The 23369-nt window shown below is 38.6% G+C and overlaps 1 protein-coding gene across 2 annotated transcripts in view; it reads right to left on the reverse strand.

Annotated features, from left to right (window-relative positions):
* Positions 1-8404: 8404 nt before the first annotated feature.
* LOC127643234 (neural proliferation differentiation and control protein 1-like) overlaps positions 8405-23369 on the reverse strand; it is a 29447-nt gene continuing 14482 nt past the window's right edge. The window contains exons 2-9 of one of the 2 annotated variants that reach the window (XM_052125882.1): positions 21271-21417; positions 16331-16423; positions 15641-15865; positions 15450-15516; positions 14769-14853; positions 14600-14676; positions 13132-13231; positions 8405-10254 (exon numbers count right to left, since the gene is read on the reverse strand). In XM_052125882.1, the coding sequence (XP_051981842.1) occupies positions 10177-10254; positions 13132-13231; positions 14600-14676; positions 14769-14853; positions 15450-15516; positions 15641-15865; positions 16331-16423; positions 21271-21417 (872 nt within the window). In that variant the 3' untranslated portion in view covers positions 8405-10176. Of the gene's footprint in view, positions 10255-13131; positions 13232-14599; positions 14677-14768; positions 14854-15449; positions 15517-15640; positions 15866-16330; positions 16427-21270; positions 21418-23369 lie in introns of both variants that reach the window. The other variant, XM_052125881.1, reaches the window with a different exon arrangement.

Consider the following 23369-nt stretch of genomic DNA (forward strand, 5'->3'; position numbering starts at 1 on the left):
TCTTAAGGTCAATATTAGGTAAAAAATTGCCAAAATAAAAACAGCTTTCTCTAGAAACTCGTCAGTCATTGTTTTGAGGAATGAAGGCTATACAATGCTCGCAATAGCCAAAAACTGAAGATGTAACAAAGATGTACACTACAGTCTTTAAAGACAAAGGACAACTGGCTCTAAGAAGGACAGAAAGAGACGTGGAAGGTCAGATGTACAACTAAATAAGAGGATACATCAGAGTCTCTAGTTTGAGAAATAGACACCTCACATGTCCTCAGCTGACAGCTTCATTGAATTCTACCTGCTCAACACCTGTTTGATGTACATCAGTAAAGAGAAGACTCAGGGGTGCAGGCCTTATGGGAAGAATTGCAAAGAAAAAGCCACTTTTGAAACAGAAAAACAAAAAGAAAATGTTAGAGTGGGAAAAGAAAAACAGATGCTGGACAACAGATAATTGGAAAAGAGTAAAGAGAAAAAGAGAGAAAAGTGTTAACCCCATTGAGCATTTGTTGGATCAATGTTACTAGACTGTAAGGTGCATGAGAAGTGCCTGACAAGACAAGGAAGCGTGGGGTGAAATGTCACCTGAGTATATGGACAAACTGAATGCTAGAATGCCAAGGATCTACAAAGCTGTCATTGCTGCACATGGAGGATTTTTTGATGAAAAATCTTTGATGTAGTTTAAGAAGTTCTGAATTTTTCTTTCAAATTGTAATATATATTTTTCACATTATTAATGTCCTGACTATACATTGTGATCAGTTGAATGCCACTTTGGTGAATAAAAGTAACAATTTATTTATATATGAGCAAAATCTGTACATTATTCCAAACTTTTTGCCACCAGTGTATTATAAATGATCTCCATCCATCCATCCATCCATCCATCTTCAACCGCTTATCCGAAGTCGGGTCATGGGGGCAGCTGCTCCAGCAGGGGGCCCCAAACTTCCCTATCCCGAGCCACATTAACCAGCTCTGACTGGGGGACCCCGAGGCGTTCCCAGGCCAGTTTGGAGATGTAATCTCTCCACCTAATCCTGGGTCTTCCTTTTCAGGATTTCGACGCAAAGGAGCAGCGGCTCTACTCCGAGCTCCTCACGGATGACTGAGCTCCTCACCCTATCTCTAAGGGAGAAGCCCGCCACCCTTCTGAGGAAGCCCATTTCGGCCGCTTGTACTCGTGTATAAATGATCTCTATATTTTTAATTATCTCTCTCTCTCTCACTCTGTATTTCCTCAATGCTGTGTTAATTGTTCTGTGTTGGTGTAATGTGCCAGTTAAAATAAATAAAATAAAACCAGAACAGGACACTCAGAATTTAAAGGATCTACCTTGTACAAAGCACCCCAATAGATATTTTGGAGAAGTCAGGAATTGTAACCAAGGTGTAGAGAGAAGGGCAACACCCACAGTCCTGTTGACGAAAAGACGGGAAATTTGCACATCTACAGGGACTGATTTTTAGCCCAGTAACTCATACAGTGCAGTACATCTCTGTCATGTTTTTGTCATCTCTGTCTATTATGCATATTTATCACATAAAAGGCTCTATCAGTGCTAGCACTCAGCTCTTGTTTCACATGGCCTTGTGAGTGCAGACAGATTATTGTTTGAAAATATTTCACAGTGAATATAAGTCATATTCAAATTCAAATATTATTTTTGAGAAACATTTGTGCATTTTTATTGTAAGCCTGTTTTCTCTGTATGTTGTCATATAACTGTCCCTTCTTGTTTCTATTAAGGATTTTGCTGAGACAGAAGGTCAGAGGGTTGCTCTCTCAGTCCACACAGTCCACACAGTAATCTGTGAGCATTTCAAAAGTAAGTGGATCAATATTATCAATGATACAGGTCAAATAGGGCAGTGGGTACATGTCCCCAATGGTGAATCGTTGTAATAATGGCCACCTCAATATTATTATTGATAATGCTGAATGATGTTCATTATGATATCAGTTAAATGGACAGTTCAAACAAAAATATAAATTCCGGAGTGACTATTTGCACCTAAATAGGATCTATTAGTGCAAATAGCATTTATTTGTGCAAATAGCTTCTGCCTTACAATTCTGTCCAAATTTTCTCAGCCTTATATGACTTTCTTTTGTGGAACAGAAAATTAAGAAACTGATGGCCTCCGTCACCACTGACTTTCACTGCATTTTTGTTTTTCATAAAATGAAGATGAATAGCGACTGAGACAATCATTCTGCCTAATGTCTCCTTTTGTGTTCCACATACAAAATAATGTCATAAGGGGTTTGAAAAACATGAGGGTGAGTCAATTATGACAGAACTTTCAGGTTTGGTCAAGGGGTACTTGCACTTTACTGATGGGGCTATAGGGGTTCAGAAGACAAACAAAAAGAAGAAAAACAGCTGTCAGCATCCTTAACTTTCCAAAGAAGGCTATTGATTGTACTGTACTTTCTTGGTAGTTAATACTCAACATAAGTCAACATAGACTTTACAGTGCAGTCAAGTTTAGGAAAAGGGCCGGCAGCTGTCTGGACAGGTGGGACATTTGTGTGTTAATATGTTTCTGAGGGGTATCATTTGATAAATGCTTAAGTAGAGGACATAATTTTTTGTGAAAATCATTCTGAAATCATATGAAATACTAACACTATGGACAATATCAGGGCCTGAAATTCATTTCTGAAGGGGGGATTGCCCCTCTTAAATGCCTCATATTGGGGATTTTTTCCAATTTGTAGTCATGACACAAAAATATCCAATACTACATAAATATAATTAGTATTATTATTGCACAATTTCACCTAACTGTTTCAATCAGTTATCTCATATGGACCTGTTTTTCATAATTATTCCTTTTATTTTGATCAACTCTTATGCATTATGACGCTTCTTTTCAGTCACTTGTTTCCCAGCAAGGCAGAATGTGATGACTTAAATTTATTGTTGTTCTTTGCAGATACTTTATAATACATTTCATTTATTTATCCATGTTATTAATGTTGTATTCTTATTTAAATGCATTAATTTTATATAATACATAATAATATAACTTATGTCTAACATATAATATGTGCCTCGAAGCTGTTAACAATGTGATGTTTTTTTTCTTTTCTTCCAACAGACCTTTATCACAGACTGTGATGATGCGTTTCCGCCTTATCAGCGTAAATTTCTCGATATTTTTTTAGATTATACATTTTTTAAATATTGAGTGTAAATTTAGAACATTATATTTTGTGTTATATTACCCTGGAATTGGTCTTGGAGCAAATGGATAAATGAAAATAATATGTGCTGTGAAAACCCATTCAACGCTGTCGAAGTTTACCCTGCAAATGTTTACTTTCTGGTCCTGTTCTTAATGGCAAATCTGGTGCGAACAAGTACCAAGTAAAGGAATGCGAATGACTTAAAACTGTTATAGCGAGCTGCCCCTTCTGTTGGTCAAAATAAACAGCACATAATTAGCCTTGTTGCCTTTAGGCTTCAATACGGGCTTTCTTGCCATGTATTTTCACTTAGTGGACTGTTTTGAACGCCCAGTAAAAAAGAGGACATTTCCGGGGACAGTCCCCAGAAAATGGGGACGTCTGGTCACCCAAGAGTAAGCTGTTTATTTCGTTTTACTTGCTTTTGTCTGAAGTGGACAACTGTTTCTGATTAATCATCAGGTTATAGACATCACGCCTCTGGATGTCTATGAGGAAGGAACCACTGCTGCAGCGGTGACAACAACTCACATAAAATCTGCTCCTGTTGACCCAATGACAATTTACAGATTCGACCATCCATTCATGATCTTTATTGTGGACCCAGTAAATTATAACATTCTGTTCGTGGGAAAAATAATCAACCCAATGGAAAACAAGTGACATAAGTGATATATACTAAATGTCATTACTCACATTAGCCAGAAGATGGCCATGGTTGTTACATAGTTATTTTGCCGACATCTCTTTGTGTTGTTTGGGTCATTCATACAATTCAGTGACATAACTACATTTCCATTTTTGCAACAAAAAGTGTAGCGCATCAAATAGTTCACGGATATAGCTGATGGAAATGCAAATTATCGCTAAAAGTTCTCAAATGTCGATATCATATTTTTTTCCCCGTTTAACTCTAGCGCAAACTCTATGTCGATACTACAATTGTTGCGAAAAACTGTTTTGGAAACACTTTTTGTAGAGAAAACGGGCATTAACGCAAAAACATATTGTCACATGACAGAATTTACACCAATCGTTAGCCTTTGTTAATGATGAGGAAATTATAGGCCTACATGTTTGAAAGCCAATTTATTGTTCGTGAAGCATCACTTGCTCTAATTGATTGTTCTTAATGGCACAATCAATTTGTCCAATACTGGCAATTTCTGCCACAGTTTCACTGTCAATTTCTTGCATTCATATGGTCAATGTCAATTTCCTGAACACCAAAACCATGCATTTTGTAAACCCTATTTAGCACAATGTTTCACAAATAAAACATACTATTAGTATCAAACACTTTGGCCAGCTGTTGCGCTGCACAATAACAGTTGGCTCATCGTAATGTTGAACGAGGTTTTAAATCCGTTTGCTGCATTTGTGAATGTGACAGACAGCATAAACATAACTGTAGCCCTCCTTTAAGTCAGTCCCCCCTTTACCTTAGTTGCACAATGCACAATGTGTGTGCTCCGCACATCTGATTGGCCAGGTGTTTCGACCGCACCATTTACACAATAACAGCGGGGGGATCGGGATCAGAATCAGATGACAAGGTGAAACGTGTTTTAATGATAACAATTAATTAATTTATCATGTAAATACATATACATTCTATTTTCGGTAATATAAGTCAGTCAATTGTTTAACTTGATCCCATTAAATGTCAACCACAGACCTTTGCATGGGCCCCCCTGGGCTTTGGGCCCGGGGTCATCTGTACCTTTTGACACCCCCCTGACTGCAGGCCTGCACAGATAACAAATTAATAGCCACTCTTTGTGGTAGCAATCCGTTTATTTAATAAAGTTTATTTTCCACACCATACAAAATACAGATGGCAGTCATGGAATTAGCCCACAAAACAAACAAAAAAATGAATACACAATACTAGAAGAAAGCTTTTTTTGGAACACTAACCCGATTCTATAAAATTATTGTTTAGCTTAGCCTCTTTTTGAAAAAGGCAAAATTCCCTGTATTAAATTAAATAAATTGCCAAACAAATAAAGCATTAAATTTAAAAAACAAATAACCAAGCGAAAAAATTATATTGTTAGGCCTATATATGCCTTTTCTTTACACAAACTTAATTTAGCCTTACCCTGTTTTGTAGGCAAAAAAAGTCAGCTTCTCAGAATGTTCTACACTTTTTTCAAGACTATAAACTATCAGAACTATTTGTCCCATAGTTCACTTTCAGAAAACTAGCTTTTGAACATTTTAAATATTTTAAATCTAACCCTCGTTACCTCAGATCGCATTTTCTGAGCTTTTTCAGAAAATGTACATTGCATTATGATGCTAGAAATCATTTTAGTTGAAAATCAAGTTCAGTTGGCCACCAGGAGAGCAGAATTTAGATGTCCATCCGGGAAAATAAGCAGGGTAAGGGTGGAAAATGACAGGGATGATAAAGGGGTAGACATTAACGGTGGACATTTAATGGATAAATTAGCCACTGCATGGTCTGTGAATGTAAACTTATTATGTTTTTTATTCTATTAACATAAATATGTTGAAATTTTAAAAGTACATAAATTGTTTCCTATCTTCCCATTACATTGTGGACATGCTTTGCTTGACCACATATGATTAACACTACAAAATAAAGGGAAACATCCATAAAACAAAAGAGTTATGCACTTAAAGTAACTCAAAATAATTATGCCAATTGGCTGATGTCCACATGACATAAGAGAGTGGACGACAAATCAGGGGACTCACAAAAAACCCATTTACCACACATCAATACATGTAAGTGAGAGAATGTCATACCAACCACTTGAATGGAACAAAATTTTGAATTCTGTTGATTTAGTTTTTGTCAAAGATGTTTATAAGTAATGTGGAGATGTAGCTTAGTGAACCATTGAGCAGAACGCAATTCCTCTAAGGCAGAAGGTACTAGGGGCAGAGGATAGCGGTATCTCACTGTGCAGTGGTTGAGACCCCTGCAGTCGATACATGGTCTGAGTCTACATTCCCTCTTTTCCACAGTGGAGAAGCCTGTGGAAGCAGGAGACGTGGATGGCTGAATATATATCTGTTGGAGGTCTTCTCGTATATATTCTTCCATGGCTCTCTGTTCAAACACTGAATGAGGGGGAGTCATTCCAGGTAGAAGCTCTATGGTACAGTCATAAGAACGATGCAGGGGTAAACCAGAGGCTTTAGTCTTGGAGAAAACCTCATCTAGATCTTGATATTCAACAGAAATTTTAAACATGGTGTGAAGCTCAGGACTTTCTGTGGTCATGGTTCTAGTAATGAACTTGGGCAGTTCAAGGGAGTGGTAATGACAATATGAGGACCACTGGGTGAGTTGTCGATCTGACCAAGAGAGCTGTGGATGATGGAGTTTCAACCAGGGATAACCCAGAATAAAAGTATGGTTCGGAGAGGCGGTGAATAGAAAGGAGATGTGTTCATAATGAAGAGCGCTGACCTGAAGCATGAGGGGTTAAGTGCAAAGAGTTTTGACACAATCACCAATAGGTCCTCTATCAATGGCCTGAATAATTCTGGGTTGTAACAATGGCTACGTAGGTATGTTTAATTTCTGCACAGTCTCATGATCAAGGAAGTTTTCCATAGCTCCCGAGTCGATCATTGAAATCATCAACACAGAAAACCCTTCGGAGTATCGTAGAGTAACAGGTATCATAAAATGACATGGTTTCGTTAGGAGGTTGCAGTGTCTTCTTGACACCAAGCATAGGACGATTTAACAGCAGAAGTTCAAGACAAATAGATAAATCAATGAGTGAGTCAAGGGAAAGTTGATCATCTCTGCATGCCAGCTCTGTTAAGATCTCTGGGTTTAAACCTCGATGAATATGGACTTCATCGCAATGTCATTAAAACCACTTCCAGTGGCGATTGTTCTGAACTCCAAAGCACAATCCGAAGGCGATTACCATGAGTGAGGTCTAAGACGTTCTCCCCCATTTCTCTGCCATCAGGTGAATGTTCAAACACATGTTTAAATAGTTCAGTGAAGTGCTGATATGAGGAAATAGATTCTCCTCCCTTTTCCCATATGGCAGATGCCCACAATAAGGATTTTCCAGTGAGTAGATTCATAAAACCTGCAATCTTTTTAGGCTCAGACATTCCTTCTTGCCTGGAGAAATACAAGGAGCATTGTAACAAAAAGCCTTTCCACTGTGAAACGTCACTAGGGAATTTTTCGGGCATGGGCATCGGTCTTGTGGATGGGGGTACTGCAGAGATAGCTTGTGTGATGAGATTAACCTTGGCACTGAGATCAGTATTTTTGTTGTTGTTCCATTAACTGTCTATCATGAGTGAAAGCTTTTTTACACTTCATGTTGCCTGCTACATCCAGAGAATCTGAAGTATTCTGTCAGGAAATGCCACCAGGAGAGTAGGACGCAAGTGCAGTAGGGCAGTTTTAATGAAGGTAAGGCAACAGTACAATTCAGAAGACAAAATCCAATAATGAGTACAGGCAGAAGGTCAGACAATTGGCAACCTCAGGCAGAATTATGCAAGTTTGGTACAGTCAAACACAAGGGAATTGAGTGTATATTTCGCAGTGATAGAACATGACAGAGTCTCTTATAAAGCGTGCAGTGATAGCTGTGGTGATGATGTGCAGGTGAGGCTGATTAGAACTCCAGTGATTGGGATCGAGGTGGTGTATGGGAATTTGAGTCCAGAGTGGCCAAATTTGGATGCTGCTGTGCCTGCTGGGAATCAGAGTTCATGACATGCGTGAGTCTGAGCTCCACCTCGTCAGGCCTTCGGAATTTCCACAGAACCCCTCAACAGTGTAAGTGAACAGGCATCTATAGTCAGATTGTCAGATTCATCAGTCAATCAGATTGATTTATTTGTTCTTGGTGGTGTGGTCTTTAGGATATGTCCCAGTCCAGGCCTTCTAGCTGGCCTTAAGTGACGCAATCAAGCTTTATGTGATGTATGTAATATGAAAGCGAAGAGCGCGAGATCACCGCTGTTATTTAAAAACCTGATGTGTTCTGCATGATCGTGATTGATTAAACAGAAATGGAGGACTGATTTTCACTTCAAGCTATCTATTATTGTGCAATAACTACCGGCTGACTGTACATTATCCCTTACTTATCTAATCTGCTCTTGTGGATTCAGTCCCCACACACAACAACTGATTTCTGGTATGTTTAATATAAATGACAGGACACATTTATTATTTGAGCTGATATAAATATTTATTTCATCCTCGTTACAGAATATATTCCATCTTTACATGCATGTCAGGCAATCTCAGTTGTCAAAAAAGGTTTAGTGGGCTCTATTGATGACAAGCATATATGTCGACTCGGTTTATTTTGAAAATTGAAGGTCATACAGAAGAATAGCAGAGATGGTATCCCCACAATGACTGTCTAACTGAGCAGGCCGAACTCTACAGTTTTTGGAGGATGGGTTGGCTTACTTAGGCACATTTCTAATTTTACAGTCTTCGAGCTCTGCATCAACGCCACATTGAGAGACCGACAACACTGTCACAATGTTTAACTGGAATATTCAAAGGTACAACATTCAGAGGAACCTGAAGGGATCCCCCATAATTAGAGAAAGTGCTGCACAGACACTGGCTACTGTTGGCAGGTTTCCTGAGAAACAGCAGCGAGCAATGAATGCTCCAAAATGAATCTATATCATATCACCGACAGCAATAAGGGGTTTAGTGCAGAGTCCAGAGTCTTTGTACAAGTTACTGAAAGATTGGTGAATACTGGTCTGCTTCATTCACTATAACAGTTATATATAAATTGCAAATCAGGTCCAATTGTCTGTTTTTTGCTGGGATTGATAAAAAAAATGTTCCAACAATAATTTCTATGATACACGTCGGCAGGTTACAGTTCATATTTGTTTTTGTAAAATCATTTGTGTGAAACAGAAATGCACATAGACTCTCTTCATTATTAAACAGTTTCAAATCATGCATAGTAGGACCATTCTGATTATTCAGAGGCTACATAATATAATTTAGAGCTATTTATGTGAGCACAATCATAATTTTCTTTTATTAAAATCACCATTGGTATTTTACAAAATACAGTCACAGACAAATTTGGTAAAAGAAAACAGAAAATATGGTAATCATCATTTATGTTGCTATTGTAATGCAAATGAAAATATTCATAGTTCATGTTAGTTCTGAATATATGACTGGTGTTTGCAGGCAAGATATCTCTACACAATTAATTCTATAAATAGGTTTCCTTTTCATTGCACAGTATTCACAATATAGTACAGATTAAGTCATGTCATATTAAGAACTGAGCAATGACCTGATATCAAATGTGTCTTGAGCTGGTATCAAGTACATTGACCTGTTCACGCATTGTGAGCGTAGGGACAATCAGTCCCCTGATGCATGTTTATAGCAGAGAGTACCATCAAACTGGATGGCCCAGAAGGCTTAAGGAAATACGGACAGACACTGCATGGACATACAATACAGGGTGGGTGTTGTGACTCTAAGTCAACGATCCATGCAGTAAATGTTTTTACATATCTGCAGTTGAACTGAAATGTACTACATCTCAGTGTTCTGGTTCTTAGAAAGGAATCTTGTTTCATAGAAAAATGCATGAGCCATCATGCACAATTCAGTGTATATATGTTTCTTTGAGTGTGAATCAACAGGTTAACAAAGTTGTCAATGTTAAGGAATATTGTGTTTCAACTCATGGATGGAGTCTGCAATGCCACTTTCACCTGTTTCTTGCACAGCTGTACAAGAATTTCCACCTCAATTCTAAAAAGGTAACAGAGAGAGTGGAAAATGCTAGGACAAACTGCCCTAAAATGTCCAAAAAGACCATGATATAAGTGCAGAGGGCCTTCACAACCTTCACTGCATGGCTACAGACACCTAAATGGATCAGATGGGGCAAGCGCACATGTGAATCATGTGTTCATGCGTGTTTGTGTATGCGGTGATCATGCTGGTGTGATGTTTAGTTGTAACATCTCTGCAGGTGAAGATGAAAGGTGGAGTCATCAAACAGTGGATTCTTCACTTCCATCTCACCAGTCTGCGAAGAGATAGAAACCTTCAAACACTACAACACTACAGGATACTTAATAGAACTGTGGGTGACATATAATACCATCAATAACACCTACAGGTGTCTGGATTTATGAGATCTCTACACACATATACACAGGGTTGGGAGGGTTCCTTTTGAAATGTATTCCACTACAGATTACAGAATACATGCTATAAAATGTAATTTGTAACATATTTCGTTAGATTACTCAAGGTCAGTAACATATTCTAAAAACTTTGGATTAGTACTTTGGTAGATTTTTTTCACTTGTTTTGACAATATAAACTCTGCCAGTACAGTAAAACAAAACATTTTAAAAATACATTCTCTGAAAAACCTAAATAAACCTAAATAAAACAAGACATATTTTACTGATCTTGTTTTAAGTATTTTTACATATTTACATAGCTCACAGATACTGTTACATCATACATCAGTTTCTGTGAGGATATGTGCATCCCAACTAGGACATTTTTATCATTCAACAATGATAAACCATGGTTCACAGGTAAACTCAGACAGCTTTGTCATGCCAAAGAGTATGCTTATAGGGGTGGGGATAGAGTTTTGTATAATCAGGCCAGTAACACACTGAATAGGGAAATCAGAGTAGCTAAAAGAAGCTACTCTGAGAAGCTGAAAAACAAGTTTTCAAGTAACGACCCTGGACAAGTTTTCAGCTAATGACCCTGCATCAGTGTGGAGTGGCCTGAAACAACTTACTAATTACAGGACTCCTACCCCCAACCCTGTGGCGGACCAACGACTGGCTGACGACCTGAATGTGTTCTATTGCAGATTCGAAAGGCCCAATTTCACACCCCACACACACTCGGACCTTCATTTCACACAGACATTAACACCTCCTGCAACCCCCCTCCTCCCCACTCCTGCAACCCCCCTCCTCCCCCCTCCTGCTACACAACCAGCACTCAAGATCTGTGAAGACGATGTGTGCCGTGTCTTTCGGAAGCAAAGGTCAAGGAAGGCTCCAGGCCCAGATGGCATCTCACCAGCGTGCCTTCGTTCCTGTGCTAACCAACTGGCCCCCATCTTCACTCAGATCTTCAACAGATCACTGGAGCAGTGTGAAGTCCCATGCTGCTTCAAATGCTCAGTTATTATCCCTGTCCCTAAGAAACCCAAAATCACAGGACTTAATGACTACAGACCTGTCGCCTTGACATCTGTGGTCATGAAGTCATTTGAGAGACTGGTGTTGGCCCACATGAAGGACATCACTGGACCCTTTCTGGATCCCCTTCAATTTGCTTATCGAGCAAACATGTCTGTGGATGATGCAGTCAACATGGGATTGCATCATGTCCTGCAACATCTGGACAGACCGGGGACATACGCAAGGATCCTTTTTGTGGACTACAGCTCGGCTTTCAACACAATCATCCCAGCTATACTCCGGACTAAGTTAAACCAACCCCTGTTCCCACCTCTACCTGTCAGTGGATTACCAGCTTTCTGACAGACAGGCAGCAGCTTGTGAGGCAGGGGAAATTCACTTCCACCACCTGTACCATTAGCACTGGTGCCCCCCAGGGATGTGTGCTCTCCCCACTACTCTTCTCACTCTACACAAATGACTGCACCACCAAGGACCCCTCTGTCAAGCTCCTTAAGTTTGCAGATGACACCACTGTCATCGGCCTCATCCGAGATGATGATGAGTCTGCATATAGAAAGGAGGTTGAACGGCTGGATCACTGGTGCAATCAAAACAACCTGGAGCTGAACACGCTCAAAACGGTGGAGATGATTGTGGACTTTAGGAGGAACACCCCAACATTGTCCCCCCTCACCATTCTAAACAGCACTGTGGCAGCAGTGGAGTCATTCAGGTTCCTGGGCACTACCATCCCACAGGACCTGAAGTGGGAGATACACATCGACTCCATTGTGAGTCCATTGTGAATCTCAAGCAGAGATTGTACTTCCTTCTCCAGTTGAGGAAGTTCAACCTGCCACAGGTGCTGCTGAAACAGTTCTACTCAGCAGTCATTGAGTCTGTCCTCTGCACTTCTATAACTGTCTGGTTTGGTGCAGCTACGGAATCAGACATCAGAAGACTACAAAGGATAGTTCGGTCTGCTGAGAGGATTATTGGTTGCCCCCTGCCCCCCCTTCAAGAACTATACACTTCCAGAGTGAAGAAAAAGGCTGTAAAAATCACTCTGGACCCCACTCACCCTGCCCACTACCTTTTTGAACTGTTGCCTTCTGGCCACCGCTTCAGAGCTCTGAACACCAAAACCGTCAGACACAGGAACAGTTTTTTGCCTCAGGCTATCCATCTCATGAATAATTAAATTGCCCCACTGAGCAATAATTATGTGCAATACACAGTTTAAGTCTATTTATATTATCCAACATATCCACTTCTGCCATTACTTACATTGCTCTGTACATAATGTACTGTATTTTTGTTCCTATATAACAGATTGTAATAGATTTGCACTACGTGTGTGTATGTGGGTATGTATGAAGGTGAGTGTATGTAAGTATATGTATAATTATTTATTTTTTATTCTCTTTTTTGTTTTTTGTTTTAATTACCTATGTCTTGCTGCTGTTTTTAGTATTGTTTGTATTGTTGTACACTGGAAGCTCCTGTCACCAAGACAATTTCCTTGGATGTGTAAGCATACTTGGCAATAAAGCTGATTCTGATTCTGATATTTTTACAGGATTACTCCTCAGTAATCAAAATACATTTTGAATGTAACTGTATTCTTATTACCAATGATTTAAATTGTAACTGTAGTTGAATACAGTTACTTATATTTTGTATTTTAAATACGTAATCCCGTATAAGCTGCCACACTCAGAATAATGAAGTAGTGCTCTTACTGGGGCGAGTCCAGGGCATTCATACACAGTGAAGTCTCCATCTTCATTTTCCTCATCTGAAGTGGCTCCTGACTCCAGAATCTTGGACTCCTTCCTTTGTCTGGAAGAGATACCACTAGCAAGTGAGAGACATACAGAACACTATAAAAAACACTGAATGCATTATAATCCAATTGGTAAACCCCTCAAAAACAGATTATGTAGAAAAATTTATCTAATACTGTGGTTTTCAGCTTGTTTTGCTTCAATGCCAGGGAACAAACACAGAACCAAAATTATTTATCGTACAAAACTAAACAAAAATGTCAAACTATTTTGACATTGTATTATGAACTGCTTCAGGCCCATGTTTATTATCGCTGAAAGTGAATCAATATTTAATTTAGACTGGGCCATATTATTTCTTTTTATAAAGAAAATTTCACCCAAATATGAAAACCTCTAATTATTTACTCACATTCATGCCATCCTAGATATGTATTTCTTTCTTTCATCTACTGAACATGGAGAAATATTTTTTATTTCTTTTTTTTTTGGTTCATTCAATGGTGACAATAACTTTCAAGCTTAAAAAGCATATAAAGGGAGCATAAAAGTAATTTTATGCACAAATGACTCCAGTGGTTAAATCCATATCTTCAGAAGAAATATGAAAAGTGTGGGTGAGAAACAAATCAATATTTACGTCCTTTTTCCCCCCAAAATGCTTATATCGTGCGAGAGGCAATGTGAAGCGATTGCCCTCATGGACGTGCATTTAGGAGTGATTATATAAACAATTATAGTTAAAAGGACTTTATGTATCTGTTTCTCACCCAAAGTGATCATATTGCTTTAGAAGACATTCATTTAACAACTGGAGTCATATGGATTACTTTTACTATGACTGTCTGCGCTATTTGGAGCTTTAAAGTGCTGATCACCATCCACTTGCATTGCATGGACCTACAGAGCTTCATTCGTGTTCTGCTGAAGAATCAAAATCATACACATCTGATATGTCATGAGGGATAGTAAATGATGAGATCATTTTCATTTTTTAGTAAACTACACTTAAATTAAAAAAATCATACTTAACGAAAATCGTAAGGGATTGTGACATTTTACCAATAAAAACACCCTTAAGTAACATTTATAGATTGATTCTGCAACACCTTTAAGTGTAAGGGAAACTTACATTTACATTTATGCATTTGGCAGACGCTTTTATCCAAAGCGACTTACAGTGCAATTATTACAGGGACAATCCCCCCGGAACAACCTGGAGTTAAGTGCCTTGCTCAAGGACACAATGGTGGTGGCCGTGGGGTTCGAACCTGTGACCTTCTGATTAACAGCCCTGTGCTTTAGCCACTATGCCACCACCACTCACTGTGAAACTTTAGAGTGATCTTAAAGAAAAACTACACTTAAGGTGGTTATGCAACCAGACACTGGAGTTTATTAATGCTGTTCCGAGATTACTCACTTGAGTGACATCATTTGCTGCTTCTGAAGCTGAAAGTGGTACATCTGGGCACTCTGGGCAAGTGTCTTATCTCCAGGCTGGAAATGAATGATAGGAGAGTTTGTGATCCTATGAATAAAAAGGCAGCTCACTGGATGTTGTGTTGTCTGTGCGTAAAGGCTCTACTTACCATGACACCATCATAAGAATGGGGACCTATCAACCCAAAAGCAGGAAAATCAACCTTCTGGGACAGACAATTTCCTCTCTGCATTCTGAAAAGAAAGATGACATGGAATCATTATTTTTCATGCCAACTTATTCATATAGGAATTTGATAATCTATCAAGGAATTTAACTCTTGCTTTTAAGGAAGAGTTAACCCAAAAATTCAAAATTCTGTCATCATGTACTCATCCTCATGTCCTATGAACACATATGACTTTCTTCTGTTAAATACAAAAGGAGTTATACATAGCAGAATGTCCAAAGTGCTCTTCATACAGTGAAAGTGAATGGTGGTTATGGCTGTCAGTCAAGATTACCAGTAAATAATGACTTAAATTTTAGCCTGTTTCTCACACAAATCTATTGCATGGCTTTCGAATAAGTCATATTTTTACAGTACTTTTTGGAGCTTAACAGCCCCTGGTCCCAATCCACTTTTATCCTATGAAAAGAGCATCTTGGACGTTCTGTTAAACATTCTTCATTCTGGTGTTCCACAGAAGAAAGAAAGTTATACAGATTTTAATGATCAATTATAACAGAATTTTCACTTTTGGGTGAACTATCCCTTTACATTGATCCATTACTGAGAGAGTACAAAATAAAAGCCAGTCTTGCATCCTGCAAATAGATGAAAGCTCACCTGACCCAACACATCCCGGTCAAGACCATTGCTACAGAGCCCATCATAAGAAACACACCTAAAAATACTAAAGGAGAAAAAACAAGGAAGAACTTTCAAGAAGAAGTTACAGAAGGAATGGGCTCAATTGGCACAATAACAAACTGATATATAGTTATTAATATCAACAAACAATAGAGTCCATAACGCACTAATGAAGGAGTGGTCCTCAGAGGGGTACGGTACGATAAAAGGGGCGCTCTGCACCGCAGAGATGATTGGAGCATTTGAGGATGGGCTGGTAGTAGATGAGGAGGAGGTGGGCAGGACACTTGTCACAAGTTTTGGTGAAGCAGAGGTAGGAGAAGGCTCTGAACTGTGCTGACTGCTTGGTAAGGAATGGTCTTCTGTGACTTTAGAAGCAGCTGGAGAGGGGGCTGAAGAACATATAGAAACACAAGAAAAGAGATTGTCACTCTGTGTATTCGAGTGCACTTTCAGCATTTTAAAGAGCCGATTCAGGTGCCTGGATCACAAAGGTGGAATGACACTGTACATTCCCTACAAAGTATGTCTGATCATGGTTGTCTGCTACTGCATCCTCCACAACTGAGCACTCAGAATCGGTCTGCAAGATAGGGATTTTCGGCATGCATATTGTATACAGCACAGATTTATTTGGGCATGTTTGTGCCATTACCTTATTTGCATACTACTTTTTGTGAATCAGATGCTGAAACAACACAGTTAGTGCATGCAAATAAAACACTATCAGTGCGTTCATTCAGCACAATTCATTCTTAGAGAATTTTCTCCATTAATCGAAATAAATAAAAACAAATTTAATTCAGATGTGAGTACTGGGTGCAAAAAAGAGGGATGTGAATTTTCCATGCTCTTACCTGAGTGCATAATTTCTGATTCTCTGTGTTTGCTGATGATGGAGGAGAGAATGTCTATCTCTTCATCCAGCTCTGGGAGATGGTTCACCTTGGCTGCTGAAAACATAGTGAGAGTGACAGAGAAATAACATTAGGGAGTTAGTTAGAGAGAGGTTGACAAAAAGAAAAACTGAAACTTTGTAGTACTATACAGTACTTCATATGCACATGGAAACATCATAGTATATACAGTATGTCAGAGCAAAATAATTGCTGTAACAGGTATGTGCCTGTTAGTTAGGAAAGCACTGCAGACTTTTCCAATACACAGGAAAAACCCTCTGAGTATCCCAGAAAAGAGAACCATCTGTAGTGGCAAAATCATATGATGTTAAGTATGCTAATAATGCACCAAGGGAATATTATGGCATCTTAGCATAATTTGAATTGCATGGTTGGCTGTCGTTTTTGGTATTCGGTAATGGGAGTTGGTCTAAGAATGTGCATGATGTCATACTGGTAGTACACTCATGCATGCTTATGAGCATATGAATTATAATGCATCATGACATGCATAAAATCTGTGCGGAAGTTAATGACCTTGTGTAACACTGTGTGTGCATATGCACTGCAGAAACCTTGTGAGCGTGTGTGTATGTGTATGCCGCAGTGTGTGTAGGCTGATAGGTCAGTCTGTCTGTTGTGCTATGCATATGTGGGCAGTGGGGTATGAAGTCGGGCTGAGAGAAGGGGCGGGGCCTCAACAGATTTATGAATGAAAACCATCACCACGGCAACCACTGAGATAGAGACAAGAGCAAAAACTTCACAAACAGGACAAGAGAAAAACAGACAGATACAGATAAAGTGAATGTTTGAGAGAGAAAATATGTGTGTTGTGTGTGTTTATATACAGTATGACTGTGTTAGATAGAGAGAGACATGGTTTTGTTATTCAAACATTAAAGTGGTTGTTTTTAACAGTGTGAGTTAAATTTATTTAGTAGTATACGATTATTAATTTCCAACTTAAAATCATGCAGGAAAACAGCTTTCGTTTGAGGATTACACATTCAAAGAGACTATGAACGACTATTTTGTCTACAGGGTTCCCACTCTTTTTAGCCAATGAATTTCCATGATTGAAAGATAATTTCCATGCCCAAACATTTAGCCTTCCATTCTGAAAATGGCACCGAAATCACATAATCAGAAATTTGTAAAAAAAAAAAAAAAAAAAAAACACCATTGTTTGATAAAAGTTAAACAGAAAACATTTAATTTTAAATGTAATCCATACAAACACATTGCATGAATCCTACAATTGGTGGGGTTTAGCGGCATATCATTGTCTCTATGGGTGCTTTCACACTTGGTTTGAATGCTTGGACAGCACCTGGGTTTGTTTCCTCGCCCCTACCCACACTGGTCTCAGTTCACTTTATATTATTTCGGTCCGAACTGCGTTCTGTCATCAACATGAGTACAAACGGCAGCTGTTTACCACTGTAACTACGCAACAATTCAAGAAGACATCAGCTTTGCTGTGTTATTAAAGTGTTCATCTATTTGGATTTACCACCACTTGTGTTTGTCTCCCAAGGATGCACTGAATGTGCAATGATGTGCGTTGAAATTAGTGTTTTTTCTGCCGCAAGATCAAAGTCTTGCCATTTACTTAAAAACATAATTGTTCTGAAATTAGTCACACTGTGAAAAAATATAACCCAGTAAAATATAAACGTTTAAAAAGTTTATTTTCGGCCTTAAAATCAAATCAAAGTGGTGCCACTTTTTACCACTTTGAATTTACTTACTGATAAAGACAATCAAACTGAAACACTGAAAACTTTTATGAAATTAAGTGATAATGACAAATCAAATCAAACAAATATGTTGATATAACATATTTATAAAAAGAGAAAGTCTCTTAAAGGCAATGTAAGTGTGTAAAGTGATCAATGGAAAGGAGGAGGCGAGAACCGGCTTTTCAATATAAATAATAGTTTAATGATAAACTTAAAAGAAGACACAAACACACACATGACGGACATGTCTGTAAACGATCTCTCTCTCCCGCACGATCCCCTGCAGTCGACCTTTATCCCTCGGAGGCTTAATTAGCCTAATACGGGACCGGGTGTGTAAGATCACGACCCGGCCCCGCCCTCCGCCCTGCCACAAAGTGATTTTTGATTAAATGACCAGTCAGAAATGATTGCATTAGGTGCCATGAAATATCACACTTGTCTCTGTAACAGCTCTAGGGTTGGTAAACAGTTAGTTTGTTCAGCCAATCCGAAGCCTTTCTGCTGTCAATCATCGTGCACGTTCACAGGACAGTCAATTTACAATATGTTAGTCTGAGTGCAAGTACGATGTCCTGCTCCCGCAAAACACACATGGTCGGACGGCAGCCACGGCGCCCAGGGTGACCCTCACCCTTTATAAGCTCTAATACAAAAGTGTCCAAGTGTATCTGTGTGCATGCATGGGTGTCCTAGGAGTGCAGAATTTTGAAAAGAGAGGGCACGGCTAATCAACAGATTAGTCTGGTGGAAGTTCCAGAATGGCTAAATTGCTTACAGCATCTTTAGGTGAACATGTTCTACATCAGGGGTGCCCACACTTTTTTGCGTGATAATCTACTTTTAAATTACCAACTCAATAAGATCTACCAACTAAAAAAACTGTTTTATTTGAAAAAAAACAAAAAAAACAATGCTTGTTGGGACTACTGCATGTATCCTACATGGAATTCATCTTCAAATTAATTAAAAAAAATACAATAATGTTCAATGTTGATATCATCCAGTTTTAACACTAAAACACCTACAGCACAACATATTACAATAGACAGGGCATTTACCTTATTCTGATGACTTGCACTGAATGGAATCAGACAGTTTTGCATAATTAGGGCAGTAGCTGCTGGTAGCTAGTCTCAAACACTGCTAGCTTTGCAATTTCGCGCTCTGTTCTCAGAAGCCCTTGGAGGGCGCAAACCTAGTTGTCATGGCAACTGAATAAACAAAAATCTCGCCTGTGTCAAAATTTACTCGTCAAGTTCAAGTCAGACAGAAAACTAAAAGAAGGAAAGACATTATATTTATTTTTATAAAAATGTAACGAAAGCACATTTAAATTGTGTGCGATCTACCAGCATTGCTTTTGCGATCGACTGGTAGATCGTGATCAACGTATTGGGCACCCCTGTTCTACATACACAGTGAATCATGAAATGCTATGAAATTAGATAGAACATTACAAGAAAACTATTAGGAACACAGAGCTCTCAGTAGATAAAAAGACAATGACTTCGGCAAAAGTCTGAGTTCAACATATCAGTAGGCGAGTCCAATGAGCCCAAGATTAGACTAATGAAACCATCAACACAAACATGTACTTTATATACATCTAACAAACAAGCCATTTTCATGAATACAAAGTCAGCAGCTGTGTCAGTCATGAGAAAAACAAACTGCAAATCAGGCTTTATGGTCTTCTAAAAGAACTATAAAAAGGAAAGAGAGAGTTAAAAGAGATAGTAGAGAAAGGACACTGTTCATACTCCTGTTGAAAATTACAGATATGTAAGTGCAGTGTAGTTCTAGCGGGAAGACTCACAGCTGTACATCATCACACCATTAGCTAGGTTACTCCTTGCCAATCATGCGTCGGCCATTGCTTTATAAGCCTGCTCACAATCTATCACATTTCTGTTTCAGTGTGCCAATACAGCAACCTCCACCACCCCACCACCACGTGTTCTGTCCCATCCTGTACGGGCTTAGGCTCCTCGCCCCCTGCCTTCTATCTCCGGCAGGATATGACGGTTCCGAGATTCTTCGGACCACCAGACAGCTTACGCCAAAGAGAGGCATTACATTTCTGTTTTATATTCATCAAATAAATGTCATCTTAAATTTTACTCAAGTCTCCGAGTCTTCCTGATAAAACAATAATTCTCAAGGCATCAGTCTTGAAAACATTTTGTGGGCCAAATAAAGAAAGCTGAAAACAAAACATAAAACGTAAGTATATTTACTTCGAATGTCTCATTGCTGGTATAGCTAATTGGAATTGGGTTTAAATTGGTATTTGTCAAGCCCTACCACTGCATTGAAGAACAAGACTGTCTGAATTATTTAATTAGCTCCCCTCTCTCCCTCCTATTGCATCTGCAGCAATGTGTGGGTGGAGGAGGGAAGACAGACTTGGTCTGGTGAGGAGTGAGAGGTCTTCTACTGCTGTTCAATGCATACACAGCCTATGCCAAAACCTGATGATGGGGAAGCCTAAAAATGAAAGATTAACTTTTTGTAATATTACATATCAGGTCAATATCCCTGAAACTAACCAACAAAATCACAGCTGGCAATTTGGCCCTCTTTCACTTTTTACAGATATTCACACTTTTCTGCTTAATCGGTTATTGGTTCTTTAATATACTGAAAGGTCTACCAATAACTGGTGTTATTTGGTTGGTCTCTAAAGAATAGTACCTAACAATGCCATTACTGTACATCACTGTTCGTTTAACAGAACACAATGGTGTTCACTGGTGAAACAACGATGCTAAAAAGAAAGATAAATATGCTATCATTTCGATTGCAAAACAATTTTGCATAAATAATAATAAACATAATAGCTAATTAAAGATTAACAATGCATATTATGTTTGTTTGTAATGCATATTATGATGTTTGTTATCAGATATTTAAAAATAAATCTGCATATTATCAGTTAAAAATAAACAATATTGATTGACCTCTACTATGCAGTAATTCATCTTTGCGATATGAACAGCTGTGCTCAGTATTCAAGCCAATTTTTTTATAGGCTCTGGCACTGATTTAGTCTCATTATAAAAGCACTCAATGGACCATCTGTGAGACTGCCATTTTTCTTTGTGGCTGTAGACACAGTTCAAAACTCAATCTGAAGTTAACAGTACATACCAGGGTGATTTCGTCTCCTGACCACACAATTCCCTTGTTTGTTCTCAACAAATGGGTCTAGGCATGGGCCACAGTGTGAAGAGCCGGGCTGGCAGAAGTGCCGTCGCTCCCGAGCACAGTCCAGACTCCGAGGACAATGTCCCACAACTAAGACACAAAGACAAAGAGGCACTGATGAGTGAACATGTCATCTATCCACAATTTCATTCAGGATCTCAAGACCTATTTCTAAACTCCAAAAGAATAAAAAAAAAGTGTTCGCTGTCCTTTTCTGCATATCGTTGCACCGTTTTGTGGTCCTTTCTGCATAACGTGGCGGCTCATTTGAGCTTATCATGGCCTATTCTGCACGGTTTGCAGCAGACACACTGGTCTGCTCGGTTTTTCTGATGGCCAGCCCTCACCTGATCAGCCCCAAAATGCGTTGGCCCATCGGAAAAATGCACGGTATGCCAAATTACCAGTCCAGCCCTGCTGGTAACATGTGCATGTAAAATGGCTAGAAATAGCATTTTAGCTTAGCGTAAAGCTGAAAATGTACACAAGGTTTATTTCTATTTCTTCTGCTCCAAACATACCTCTCTGTCTTTCTCATATGTATGTTATAAGCATACAACGTACAAATGATAAGAAAGTGTTTCACCGCTCTTCAAATGCACTTTGGATTGCATCATTTATATCTATAAATGTTTTCCATCTGAAAGGACTAAATATTAACTGAAAAAAATGACAATAAAATGCAAAGAAATCTCTTCAGTAATCAAAATACTTTTTGAATGTAACTGTATTCTAATTAACAATTATTTAAATTGTAACTGTAGTGGAATACAGTTACTTATATTTTGCATTTTAAATACGTAATCCTTTTACCTGTATTCCATTACTCCCCAACCATGGATATGACTTATTATTACATATCATTCATATTACATAATACATATTATATATTATTACTAAACAGATTAATGTAAAATAGAAGTGAGTGGAATAAGTGCAGAACTAAACAATGTGATCTAAAATAAATAAAGTGTTAGTTCACCCAAAAATTTTTATTCTCTCATCATTTAATCACCGTCATGCCATCCCAGATGTGTGTAACTTTCTTTCTTCTGCAGAACACAAATTAAGATTTTTAGAAGAATATTTCAGCTCTGTGGGTCCACACAATGCAAGTGAATGGGTGCCAAAATTTTTAAGCTCCAAAATCCACATAAGGGCAACATAAAAGTACTCCAGATGATGGTTAAATACATGTCTTCTGAAGTGAAATGATAGGAGAGGGTGAGAAACGGATCAATATTTAAGTCTTTTTTCCTTTACTTTCTCCTTCTTCTGATTTTCGTGATTCAGATTATTCATGTATATCGCCCCCTACTGGACAGGGAGGAAAATTTATGACAAAAAATGACTTAATTATTGATCTGTTTCTACACACCTATCATATTGTGTCTAAACACATGGATTTAACCACTGGAGTCAAATCGATTAAATTTATGCTCCCTTAATGTGGGTTTTGGAGCTTCAAAATTTTGGACCAGCAGAGCTGAAATATTCTTCTTAAAATCTTAATTTGTGTCCTGCAGAAGAAAGTCATATACATCTGGAATGCCAGAAGGATGAGATCATGAGAGAATTAATTTTTTTGGATGAACTATCCCTTTAAGATCTCCTTTATGGCCAGCTTTTAAATTCTACTCTCTCCTTTGAGACAGCAAATTCAGATCTGGCCGATCTGACAGCTAAAGTTCACTACGATGTCTGCATAGGCATCAAATCCATAACTAAACAGGCCTAGAATATTGTGAAATACATCAAATGTTAGATAATGGATTAAAATTAAACGGAGGAATTTACCAAAGGCAGTAAATCACTGGCTAGTAAATATTCAGATTTTACTCACCAGAGATTGAATTGTGTATAGTGAAGAAGAACTTGGGTTCCGCAACCCTTTTACTCAATGAGAAGCTAGCAAATTGCTGGATTCAGCCTCATCTTTTACAGCGCGTTGTGTCTCATGAGTGCACACCCTGAAGGAAATTGAACTTATTTGGTTGCAGTAGGTCCTGAGCTGTCGTGATCGCGCTGTCACCATCGCTTTA

Source organism: Xyrauchen texanus, chromosome 4 (genome assembly GCF_025860055.1).
Source record: "Xyrauchen texanus isolate HMW12.3.18 chromosome 4, RBS_HiC_50CHRs, whole genome shotgun sequence".
Taxonomy (NCBI): Eukaryota; Metazoa; Chordata; class Actinopteri; order Cypriniformes; family Catostomidae; genus Xyrauchen; species Xyrauchen texanus.